This window comes from Pagrus major, chromosome 8 (assembly GCF_040436345.1).
Source record: "Pagrus major chromosome 8, Pma_NU_1.0".
In the NCBI taxonomy this organism is placed as follows: Eukaryota; Metazoa; Chordata; class Actinopteri; order Spariformes; family Sparidae; genus Pagrus; species Pagrus major.
The window spans coordinates 19,258,065-19,270,876 of NC_133222.1; the positions used below are offsets into that span (position 1 = coordinate 19,258,065).

The 12,812-nt window shown below is 40.1% G+C and overlaps 1 protein-coding gene across 1 annotated transcript in view; it reads left to right on the top strand.

Moving 5' to 3' along the window:
- Nucleotides 1-12,812, top strand: part of LOC141001587 (unconventional myosin-IXAa-like) — a 106,332-nt gene that overhangs the window by 60,531 nt on the left and 32,989 nt on the right. Inside the window, exons 8-9 of the mRNA XM_073472709.1 lie at nt 5,352-5,468; nt 8,022-8,156. Of these exons, the coding sequence (XP_073328810.1) occupies nt 5,352-5,468; nt 8,022-8,156 (252 nt within the window). The remainder of the gene's footprint in view (nt 1-5,351; nt 5,469-8,021; nt 8,157-12,812) is intronic.

The window sequence follows — 12,812 nt, forward strand, 5'->3', positions numbered from 1 at the left end:
TTGTGTTTCTCACGAGCTCCATCATTCAGTCAGTCAGTCAGGCTTCACAAAAGAGCCACATTACTAATGAATAAGCCATCCTGCTGCTTTTGTTTTCAGATTTTATTAAGGCAACTCTTAAAGGTATCATATGTAAGAATTGTAGTTTAAATTAACTAACTCACTAAGTGAGAATTTCTTTCTTTCTTTCTTTCTTTCTTTCTTTCTTTCTTTCTTTCTTTCTTTCTTTCTTTCTTTCTTTCTTTCTTTCTTTCTTTCTTCACACATTTATCACAGAGGTAAATGAAGGTGTCCCGTTTGAAGAAGTGAGAAAACATCAGAGTGTGTGTATCTGATAGCACACGTGTGTGTGTCTGTTAAGGTGCACATTCGTGTGAGCCCGTGTCTGTCAAGATAAGGTGTGCTGTCTGACTTTGACATTTTTGATGTGGCTCCAGATAATTTGACTCCACCACTTCCTTCTTCCTGTTTAAAGACAGACATGAGGAAGGGGAAGAGAGGGGGGGACAGTCATGCTCTTTGCATTCATAAAGAAGGTTCTGCTTCATTTTAAAAAACGTTTCAACCTCGTAGGGAGAGTATAGAGTTCATTTAAAATGCGTCACACACATACATGTATAAACATGGGCGTATATGTACACTGAGACAAAAACAACAACTACATGAATACAAATTGAAAACATATGCAGGTTGGCATATTGTGGTGAAACGCGCGCGCACACACTAAACATCCTGCAGCGAGGAAGCTAGCAGGCCACGTGCAGTGTGAGCTCATGCTGGTGTTTCACACCTCCTGTGGTTTTCAGGAGAAAGAAAGAAATGGAAAGAGAACAACAACCAGCGTAGACCTGGTTTAACAGGCGGGACCATTACAGTTTACAAAAGTCTCTGATAAAGTCCTGCTTATTATTTTGTCAGTTTCTTGGGTGGCCCTCCTGTAAAACACTTTCAGCCCATTTGCTCCCAGCCATGTTCCCTCCTCTTCCCGACTTGTCCCATTGTTGTGAATAATTAAATTACATGGCAAACACAGAGACAGTGCACGCCCAGTGAGCATGTCAACTTTTCACATCACATCTGCCAATCCCCTGAGTTCCTGCTGAAGCATTTAAACAGTGATTCTCTTCTCAAATGTTTGTATTATTCATAGCAATCTTACATAACTTTGTGGGAGCAGGGACGTCACAGGCCTGCGTGCTAAAAATATCATAAACAATCAATAATGCAAGAGTGAAGAGGCAGCTTTTAAAATGCACGGTTTTGCTTCATCACGGCTGTTGGCTGCATGTGGTCTCAGCAGGCAGCGTCTCTGAGAGTCCTTCAAAGTGAGGGCAGCCTCACCGGGGCTTGATCAGGTCCACAGTGTTCCAAAAAGGCTTCTGACAGAGGAGGAATATTTTAATTATTTATCGTTATGTAACTGTTTTAAGTTATTTTGCTTTTTTTAGTTTTTATGTCCCGGTATTCTGAGTCCGTGTGCCTGTTTTTGTCAATTGTTTTAGGAAGCTTCAGTCCAACTTCCTCTCAACCTTTAAATTTTCTGTCGCTTGAGTTGAAACACAGTATATAGGTGATATTTTACATTTAATCTTGATTAAACCAGGCAAACCAGTTAAAGCATAGGTTGACAAAACAGTAGTCAGTTGGCCGTGTGACCATTGAAATAGGTTTTGATTGCTATACTGATTCTCCCTGTTCATCCTGACCATTAAGAGATCGATTTCAGTGTATGTGATTGGTGTTTAAATAGATTCAGCTGCTTAAGTCACACAGATCAAGTGTTCATCTTACTGTCTTTTTTAGGACAAAATTCCCTCTTTGTGATACTGATCCTTCACCTCTGCAAGGACAGACTGTCCAAGCAAATGAAAAGGGGGAATTTCAATCCTAGATCACTGTAACTATATAAGATACACGCTTGATTTTGTCTTAATATTAGCTTCATTTGTTAATGCTTCATATGGAGTGTACTACTGCATTACAAAGGGATGTTTCAATGCCCAGTATGAGTGAGTACAGCAAACAAAACCTGTTTCAGTGTTCAGATGTGCGTCTCACAATTGTTTAAAGCAACATTATGTAACTTTTTGACCTTAAAATAACAGCTTCAGAATCATGTTGAGGGTACAGTGTCTTGTAATAAGGTGAATGACTCTTGATCACTTGTTTCTGCGCTATGTAACGTCAGTGAGAGGGTAGGATCACAGCGTTACATACATGTTTACTTCAACATACAAGTTTTCAACACATAAACACAAACTACTTCACACTAAAAAGTTTGACATGTGTGGTTACACTTTGATGAGCTGATTTCCACAATGTGCATCTAATCCTGATAATCAGCCATTTTCTTTCGCTTCCTTCCTTCCTCCATTCTTCATTCTTGTACAGCTGTGTCGATTTCATTCAGGCTTTTTGCCATTTCCTGACGCTACATTTCATAAATGTAGCTTTCTATGTATGTGGGAAGATGACGTCCCCATTCTCAATCCAGTCTTCCAGTTGACTGTTTCTCTAACTGGCATAGACATCAATGGGCAGAACACCAGGCCTATCTGAATGGCTAAAAAAATCTGAAAACTGGACTGGAACCAGGCTGAACTGCATGTGTCTGGCATTTTTAGCACTGATAGATCTCATGATGGCAGCAATTTCACTGTAGAGAATTGCTGGAGTTATGTAACTCTAAACTTTAATCACAGTGCATCTTCAGAGAGATTATAGGGATATTGCATTATAAATTATATATTTACATTCAGATGTAGTCTGTAACATCTCAGTGAGCTGTTTGGTGGGATTGTAACACCAGGAAACAAGGTTTAAACTCCTTTTCTGACATCAGCATTACCAAACATCCACACATTCTGATGCCAAACTTGTCACTTTCCTTGTCTGTGGTGAACAGGTCAACTAGTTAAGTATTTAATGAAGTAAACTAGTGAAGTCCAGGGGCCTTTGTTATGGTTTTATTGAGTCCTCAGCATTCTGAATCACAATGTGTTGTCACAAATACAGAAGTTTTACCCTCCTCATATCTAATTTGTTTTCGCTCTGTGTTGAATTAAATCTGCTCTGATTAGATTACAATAAAAAAGGTCTTGTGGTCTCTGTTTTAATGCAAAACTATTTTAGGGCTTCCTGGCATGAAACTGTTTGACCTAGTTGAAGCAGATTGTCTTGTTCCACTCCTTATTCAATCATAACACTTCTTGCTGCTAAAGAACGTGCTCTGGTGTCCAAGTCTCCATTTAAGTGTGCTTGTGTTAGCTTAGCATGCATTTCATCATGTCTAAAAAGAGAGCAGAGTTGCTCTTTGGCTTGTCGAGGCTTAATAATGGCTCCTCCTGGCAGTGTTGTTTTTTTTGTTTAATGGATAAAAAATGATCCATCATGAAGGTCCAAATACTGATATGCAGGTCTGGAGACACTTAACGCTCTGGCTCCTGACTGAAAACACCTGACGTATGACAGCACTTCACAAAGCAAGACTACCAAACATAAGAACTCAGAGTTGTGAGCTTCAACTCAGAACCTGTGCTTGTCCTCTAAATACAAACTGGCTGTTGTTCTAATCTTTTCAGTGTATTTACATGTATTTTTAACAACAGCCTGAGATGATATCATGCATCATTTCTGCAGCTCCGTGGCATTCCCATCTCTAAATTACTGTTAGCTTGATGGAAGCTTACTTGAGCTAATAGCTAGCCTACGGTTGTCCAATTAATCTCCTTTGAGAGACATTAATGCTAATTGGCTTTTGGCTCACTTCAACAACCCGGTGCTACACTAGTGTTGTTTGTAAGCCGCACAAATAAACATTATGTTGATTTATGGATTTTGGTTGGTTGTTAATTTGATTAGAGGGTTAGACGAGAAGATTGAAACGGCTCTCATGTCACTTTACATGTTATGCTGGATGTGAAGGTAGAACCAGCTGGTGATTAGCTTAGCTTAGCATAGCATCAAGACTGGAAACAAAGGGTAACAGCTGGCCAGTGGTGCCCCCTGTACAACTGTTGGCCACTCCCCCACTCCCCAGAGAGTGTATGCATAATATGCTTCTATCTGATATTTAACAGTAGGTACTCGTTATTTACAGTAAATCAATGATAAAAATAAGGAATTCATAGCCTGAAGTAACACATTAAGTAGTAAAATTTGGAGGAGCTAGTTGGCAGATTTTGACTTATTTTTAACTTAAGAGAGAACCATGCTAGGTGTTACCTCTTGCTTCCAGTCTTTATGCTAAGCTAAGCTAGTTGTCTCCCGGCCCTGTCTTCATATTTAGTGTACAGATATGAGACTGGTATTGATCTTCTCAGCTAATTTTTGAATGAAAGCAAATAATCTATTGAGCCTTACTTCATAAGGATTTTATACTAATCAATATTTATTGTGGGTCAAAAGGCAGCTAACTATTGTTTTTTATTATTAATCATTCTGTAAAGTATTTTTAAATAAACCTTTAAGTCATGAAATAACAGAAAATGGGATGTCCATCAGTTAACGATGTCTTCAAATTGCTTGTTTTGTCCGTTGACCCACAGTCCGAATCCCAAAGGCTGTTAAATGCAGCATAATCTAACACAGCAAAAGTTTGGCATAAATACGATTTAAATGATTATTGTAGGTGAATAATTTCCCATCTATCAACTGATCATCTTTTTGACTATAATTTTAGCAATAGTGTCAAACTAGCTTCCTATATTGGCCTGACTTTGTCATCTGATTTAAAACAGTATCCATTGATTCATTGTTCACCACACATGTCTGACCTTTCCACCTCTGCTATTTTCCTTGTTGGTTCTTTGTCTCAGTCAATCCCGTCCGATGACTCAGCCATCGCAGTAGTTCATTAGACTTCTTCTCTGCCCACTTCACACATTTAATGTGACACTGATCCAGTTCCAGAGAAGAGAGGGGGAACGTTCATGTTATATTTGTCTTGTTGCTCTGCCTTAAGCTACTGCAGTTGTTGCAGATGTTTAATTTAGGTGAAGTGATGTCATCAGGTTTCTAGGTATTTTTAATCACTCAATGAAAAGACAAAAAAAAAGTAACATGTTAACAAAGGGACACGTTAACAAAGGGATGGGAGTGATTTACTGGTTGTATAAGTGTCCCCTCTGTATTTAACACTTGTGGGCCACCACAGCAACACTACCAGCACCACTGTGAATAAAACTGTTTAAGCAGCGGAGGAGTTTTACTTCAGTCTTCAGAGGCTGTAAGTGATAAAACACATTACAGTGGGCTTAACAAGTATTTGGCTCCTTTTCCAGTTTACGAAATCCATATGTTTTTGATCAGGGAGAAACTGAAATATGTGTGTGTTCTGTGTGTGTGTGTAGGCGGGCACGGTGAGGGACTCGATGGCCAAGTCACTGTACAGCGCACTGTTTGACTGGATTGTGTTCAGGACCAACCATGCCCTGCTGAACAACAGGGACCTGGAGGACAAGTCAAAGGTAGGAAAGAAAACACAAACAGACACTTAAAGACATCTTATGTGCTCTCTCATACAGAAACACACTTATTTTTTGCTCCAATATTTATGAAACCAGCAACAAAAACAACATTGGCTTCCCTTTAACTGTAGAAAGGAGGAAGGAGTAGATTTTGTAAGGCTACAAGCTCATAATTTGTTGTTTTTAGTCTAAATAATTAAACATGAATTCCACCTTCTATCATAAATAAATGTAAAACAGCGACATGTCTGTGTACTGTTGGTGCTTGTTGTCATTACATCATACAGTTGTGTGTCCAATAGTGGTAAAGTCAAATATATATAGTATTTGTAGTAACAGTGCTGTAATGTAACGTCTGCGTGTTTGTTTAAATTGCTGTCAGAGTAAAGATCATTTCCCATGAAGGCAGAAAAGAAAATTCGGTTTTATTCTATTCTTGTGCAATGACGGTTAACACTCGCATTAAAGGTGTTGAAGGGTTTCATGTCTCAGAATTGCCTTCTTAGAATAAGAAAACACCTTTAACCACAATTCAACCACACGTTAAATTCAGTTTAAGCTGGAAATGCTCTTCAGGCTGAGCTCATAGATCAGATGTTGTGCTTTGTTATATTACGATGCATGTGAATATTCTCTTTCTGAACGGTCCAACTGTGACTATTCAAGCATTAGCCTTTTTTAGACTTAATGCCAGAGCTAGCTAGCTTGTTACTTTTGAGTCAAAACGAGTTAAAACTGTGACAGATTCATTTAACAAGATGGTAGATTTTGTTTCTCTTTTAAAGTGGATTATGTTTTTAAGAAATGCATACCACGATTAATCGATCAGTTGTCAACTAATAAATCAAACGCCAACTATATCGATAGCAATTATCCCGACTTTTATGTAATTTATGTAATTTTTTGAAGAAAAAAAGTCCAAATTCTCTGATTTCAGCTTCTATCTTTTGTAGTAGTAGTAAAATACAATTATGAACCTGCAAATGAGCAAAATCTGTCCTTTAACCCTTTAAACCTTCAATATTTTGTGAAAGTACCAATAGTCATCCCAACATTATGGTCACAATTGATCAATATTGAGGGCCTTTAATATTGTGATATTTGATTATGTCACCCAGTCCTAGCATTTATACAGAAATACAGTGTGTTTTGCGATATAGCCTAAAAATATTATTATAAAAATGTATTTAAAATGATTTTAAAGCCATATCCCCCAGCCCTAATTCATCCTGTCAGTGTTTTTGTTGTGTTATGTATGCAGATGTCAGATTTTTTTAATGAACTACAGGGTGGGCCGAAGCCATTTCACCATTTATATTCTATTCTACTGGAGGGATTTTTTCTTGCTCTCTCTGAGCAGTGAGACTTGCATACAGCAGGAATCCACATGTGTAAATGATGCTATTAATGAGGGCTGCACACCATTTAGCTTCACTAGTTTCAGGGCACTGCTGCTGTGTATGTCGACTCACTGACTGATATGCTAAATTGGATCAGAGCCATCGTTAATGGTATTGATTACACCTGTGCCTGACGGTCTATTATCAACATCCCTTTGTTCTGATCATGTGTTCCCTTTGTTCTCTGAGTCGTTCCTCATCTTCATTTGTCTGTCATGCTCCTCATCCTGCTGTCTGTCTGTCTGTCTGTCTGCCTGCCTGCCTGCCTGCCTGTCTGTCAGTCAAGACATGATTCCCTGCTATGGCGTCCTCCACTCCCAGAGGCAGGGAGTGGTGTGATATGAAAAAATTCCTCTGTGTGTGTGTGTGTGTGTGTGTGTGTGTGTTACAGTGGCAGCTGGCTGGTCAGACCCTGTGGGGGCATCTAAAGGATTAGAAAACAGATCATTGTGTATGTATGTATGTATGTATGTGTGTGTGTGTGTGTGTGTGTGTGTGTGTAGGTGTGTAGGTGTGTCTGCCAAGAACATTTGGGCAGATGGCATCAAGTTCCCTTCAGCTCAGTTTACCCCCTGTGGTCCTCGGCTGTCCCAGTGCAGTGCAGTGTGTGTCTGTGTTTGTTGGTGTGTGTGTGTGTGTGCTTCCCTTGGCACTGACATCATCTGTGTGTGTGTGTGTGTGTTTGCCCTCCCTCCGTGCTGTCAGGGGGTCGATGAGGCTGCACTTTCTGTCAAGGTCATTGTTCTTATGTACCGATAACATTTTATATATGCAGCGTGAGCTCATGTTGTATTTTTTACGCCAGAATAATAAAACCAAAATCCTTCAGAGAGAAATAAAACAATGCTGGATTAAATTAGATTAAATTGGGAACAGCTTTTAGAGTCCATTTCATAATTAAAGGCCGTCTTTGAGTGAACGCCTCCTTCAGATGGTGCATATTAATGATGTATGATGATATGAATCTTACTGACACGCCGGGGAGCAGCCGGGTCACTGAGGCGGAAAAGAATGAGATATAAAAAGAAACACAGTAAAAATATCTCTAAATAAAGATGATAAAGGATCATAAATCTTTACTGATGTTTACAGTGTTGCCAGAGGACATTTATCACACTTTTTTCATTCTGTCTTTGTCTTGTTTTTCCACCAGATTCTGTCTATAGGAGTCCTGGACATCTTTGGCTTTGAGGACTATGAGAACAACAGCTTCGAGCAGTTCTGCATCAACTTTGCCAATGAACGGCTCCAGCACTACTTCAACCAACACATCTTCAAATTAGAGCAGGTAGAGTCTTATTTTTTCCTTCACTCTCTGCCATTTCAGCCTCTTTTCACCATCCAGACAAAGATTATTGTGCAGCTGCTGATAACACATCATTGCATTTTGTGTTTTACTGCCGCTGTGACGATCCGCTGCCCTGTTTCTTGGTATCCAGTGACGTCAGTCTATGCACTGGCGTCACATTATTGTGGCTGTTACACATTTTGAAAATATGCCTTTATGCTTTTGATTGATTCGTCTGATGGAGTGAAGAATGGCCCTGCACCTCTGAGTGACTTTGCAGTTTTGCCTTCATACGTCAAACTGGGGAAAATGGATGACTTCCTGTGCAGCGGAGAGCTTTGAACGCAGCACAATAAGGTTTTAACACATTGTGAGAGAGGCGCTGCTTTTGTGCTGCTGATTTTCTGGAATCTCGGTTATTTGATTTGATCTGTAGCTTTTTCTTTTCTATGCTACGCTCACAATGCTAAACACACTTTCAATAGAGGCTGTATGATTGCTTTGTGCTGGACAGCCACGTTCCCCCTGACATTACAGCACAAGCAGCTGTAATTATGTAGCTAGGTTAAGTTAGCACGCACATGCATTAAAGTAAAAGGTCAGAGGAAAAGTGCTGACTGGCCAGAACGGGCTGACAGACTGGGTCAGAGGCAGGAGTCAAACAGAGCTGCATGTTTCCTGACAGCTAAGTGCTGCTAACGCCGGCAACGCTTGGAGCTTTTGTTGGTTCTTGCACATTTTTTCTGAATGGGCTTGTTTATTTTTGTTTACTATTTGTGCTTTTGAATGGCCTCGCTTTCCCTTTCTTTTTCCTTTTCTGGTGTAATTTCATCACTGCTCCTTTTTTTATTCATTATAACTGCTGTGCTGATCAGACAGACGTCAGCTCCAGCCTCATAACTACCCTCTCTCTTCCCCTAAAAGGAGTATTGCTGAACCACTAATCCCTGACCAGCTATATTATGTATTCATTATGCTCATTTATTCAGATACCAACTGCCAAACCACTTAATATTCACTGCGCATGTTCCCTTTTTTTCTCCGAATGGTATCCACAGCACAAGCAGGAGAGCACTGAGAGGGAAAGGAAAGAGAGACATATTGGGGCAGATAATGAGTCTTTATCAGTTGGTTCTCAGTTCTCGTCTCCCTCATACTGAACCCTGATTGGCCGTGGCAACTTAGCAGGCGGGCCTATCGCTAAGGGCCAAATGAGGAGAGGAGCTGAGTGGAAAAAAGGAGCAGTGTTTCAGCAAACGAGTGCAGTAACGTCCCTTCACCCTCAATGAACATCACAGACCGCCGATGCACTAATGGTTCTGTTATCTGTTTCTGACAGTTAGCCCTCAGGCCCGACACACACACACACACTCACTCACACACACACACACACACACACACACACACACACACACACACACACACACACACACACACACACACACACACACACACACTCACTCACATACACACACACGTATACACACACTGCAGGATGTAACATGTGCTAACAAACAGGTTGTGTTACACTTATTAAAAATCTGACGGTTAAGCACTCTGAGGCATTCATTTTCTGACAGCTAACAGTCATAAAAGGACAAAGTTAAAACTAGAATGACACTCAGTAGAGCGCATACCTCTGCCAAGTCCCCTTCTATTCAATCTAGTGTAATCTAGTGACAATTAAAACCTCTTTAAATCCAATCCAAACCATTGATCCATGCATTATTTCCTGAGAAATTAATGAAAATGTGAAAAAATATTTCAATGTTAAAGAAAGATTTCTTGGACTCGTACCTTTATCCAGATATGCACTAAAAGTTAATGAGGACTATTCTGGGCCGAGACAAGGAGGGTGCTGCTCAGCCTTGCTTCCAATCTGGCCTGGTGGCCACTATTGCAGAGAAAAATTCCCCTGCAGCCCAAAAAGCATTCTGTAAAACGGTTGACAGGACGTCAACAAATGCAAATAAAGTCAATTATGACTCTTTTCATCATTAATTTTTGATCCATGGAGGTTTTATATTTGTGAAATTTTCATGATCACAGTATAAAGTCTATGGGCTGAGCGGGAACTCAAGGGAATGCTGGAGTTTAACAGCGTTGACAGTTTACTCAGTTAAACCACAAGCTACTACCTTCAGATAATATACAATTTTGTCAGAAATCTGAGCTGTACCTGTACCCATGTGACTCCGCTGTAACAGAATCTTGATTTTGAAGTGATCAGGCCTGCACAGTCTACTGCGCAGACTAGATTTGATGAACAACCAATAGGACGAATCAGTGCAGCAAAACAAGTGACTTGGACCGCTGACACTCCTCTGTCAGTCCCCATATCAGATCAGCCCCATGTTGAATAAACGGTTGTGATTGGCCCCATACGGGCCAGGTCTGGTGGAAATCTGTCTGAATGGGACCGTGGCCAGACACTCATCTGCCAGAGCAAATAAAACATGAGCACGGCAGATTCATCTGGTTCCCAGGGTAGTTTATGACCAAATACCTGAAAAATTAATAACATTCCCATCAGCTGCTAATTTGAAAATGTTAGCATGCTAAGCGAAGATAGTGATTAACAATATACACTTAGACACCATATTTGCATTGTTATTGTGAGCATGCTGACATTAGCTTTTAGCTTCAAGCACCACCGTAGACTATACATAATACAACAAATGATTACACATGTTCTTTTGCTTTATTAACTGGTAAAATATTTCATCGTCGTTATGTATTTTACAGGCAAAATAAAACATGACCTTCATTAAATCCTTCAGTGTCCACAGAGAAGAGTATATAAAAGTGGTTTTGCTGCCTGCTGTACTTTTAAATATTCAGCAACTTAATTTTTCTGTTGTCAGTCATTATGTGACAGCAGGTGCTCCTCGATGGCTATCCCTGTTTTGATTGAACCTTTCACTTGAAGGTTTGTTCCTGTGTTATGTTCAGCTAATAAGTGTCAAAGTGCTGCTGAGACGCTCGCCCTCACAGGACGCTGCTCAATATTGTTCCAGCAGAGTTCACGTTTATTATCCTTTAATCACCGGGGTCCTCCAAACATTTGGCTCTCTGCCTCTCCTGAGTTTATTTGACAGGACAACAGTTGAGGTGGTGCTGAGCACTGGGGGCCCCTCTGAGGCAGGTTGGTATAGCTTCCTCATCCAGGGTTGCCAGATCTTTACTGATTTGTGTTTGTTTGAATAAAGCTGTGCAGTTCACGCCACCGGCCCCCTCTGCCCTCGGTTTGACGTCATGAGGAGAGAAAGCACTCCACACCTTGTCGGTTGTATTGAGCCTTAAAATAATGGCACCTTTGGAAGATACAGAAACCTTCCTGGATTATATGAACTCACCAAACTAAACGGTAATCAATAAAAAAATGAACAAAAATGTGAAGACCATGGCTCTTGATATCCCCAGAATGGAGATGAGGTTTCAACATTTGTCCTCCTCTTTTGGTTATCTGAAACAGAATTAGGAAAATTTAAATGAGAAAGGAGAAAAAACTCTGTGCAAACATTTGTTGTTGTAGCATTGAGTAGACTCCCAACAGCAGCTGTGTTTGCATCCCTTTATTCACTTTATATCCATTATTTATCTGTGTGATAGCGGTAAGGTCTCATTTCTAAATATGAGACTATTCATACTCACTGTGTTTGCTGTGGGAGAAAGCAGCAGTGGCACTGAGCAGAAGGTTTGCAGAAGAAAATATTTTTCCAAATGTGGGCTACTGAAACGTAGCAGAGTACGAGCATATCGTCATGTTTACTCCACTTTTAACTTCTATCTGAAGGTAGAAGATATATGAAGGAGAAAACAAAAGCAGTCCAAGCCCAGTCACAGTTATTGCAGTCTCTATGTGGTATCTTTGTTACTTGTTTTTTCGTGGGGTGCACATCAGCTACGACAGTCTGCAGTTTCTGTAGCGTCTCCCTACATTATCCCTGTCCTACCAAGTGAACAATTTTCTACTTTTAGCTTTACCCTCTATTTAAAATTACTTTGGACAATGATGTCTAAGAAAACTGAAAGAACCTGTCCAGTTCTACAACTTCAACTTTGGAAAAAAACTGAATGTGAAACACACAAAGAATGCTCCTGTGTGATGTCAGATACTTCACATAGATCATCAATCAATCATGAATATTATGATGTTTAATACAATTATTATTGATTAATTGCTATTGTTAGAACAGTTTCGACTCTCTGAGTGACCTGCGGTTGGCAAAAAATCATTTTTTGGTCTGTAATGATTAAAGGAAGTTCTTGATTGATTGATCAATAACTGAATTCACTCAGTTCAACTTCCCATGCTGCCGCTAGCAGACAGACACTGAGTCAATACAGTTTGCCACTGCAGTAATGGCAGTGCTGCTGGATGGTGGACCACACAGATGGGTCATCGGATTCTTCCATATTCAGTTAAAAGGGTCACTTGTGGTACGTAATGATTTGATAAAGAACAAATCAATGAATTTACCAAATCAATTGTAACTTGCTCTCTCTCTGTGTCCGTCACTCTGACTCTGAAAGCTGATTTTGACTTTCCATCAGGGGGATTTTCCTCCTCTCCGTCCTCCGAGCTTCACCCCCCTCCGACCAATCAGTTGGTCTTATCAGCAGTGTGTGTTTACCTTTGGAACGGCAGCCAAA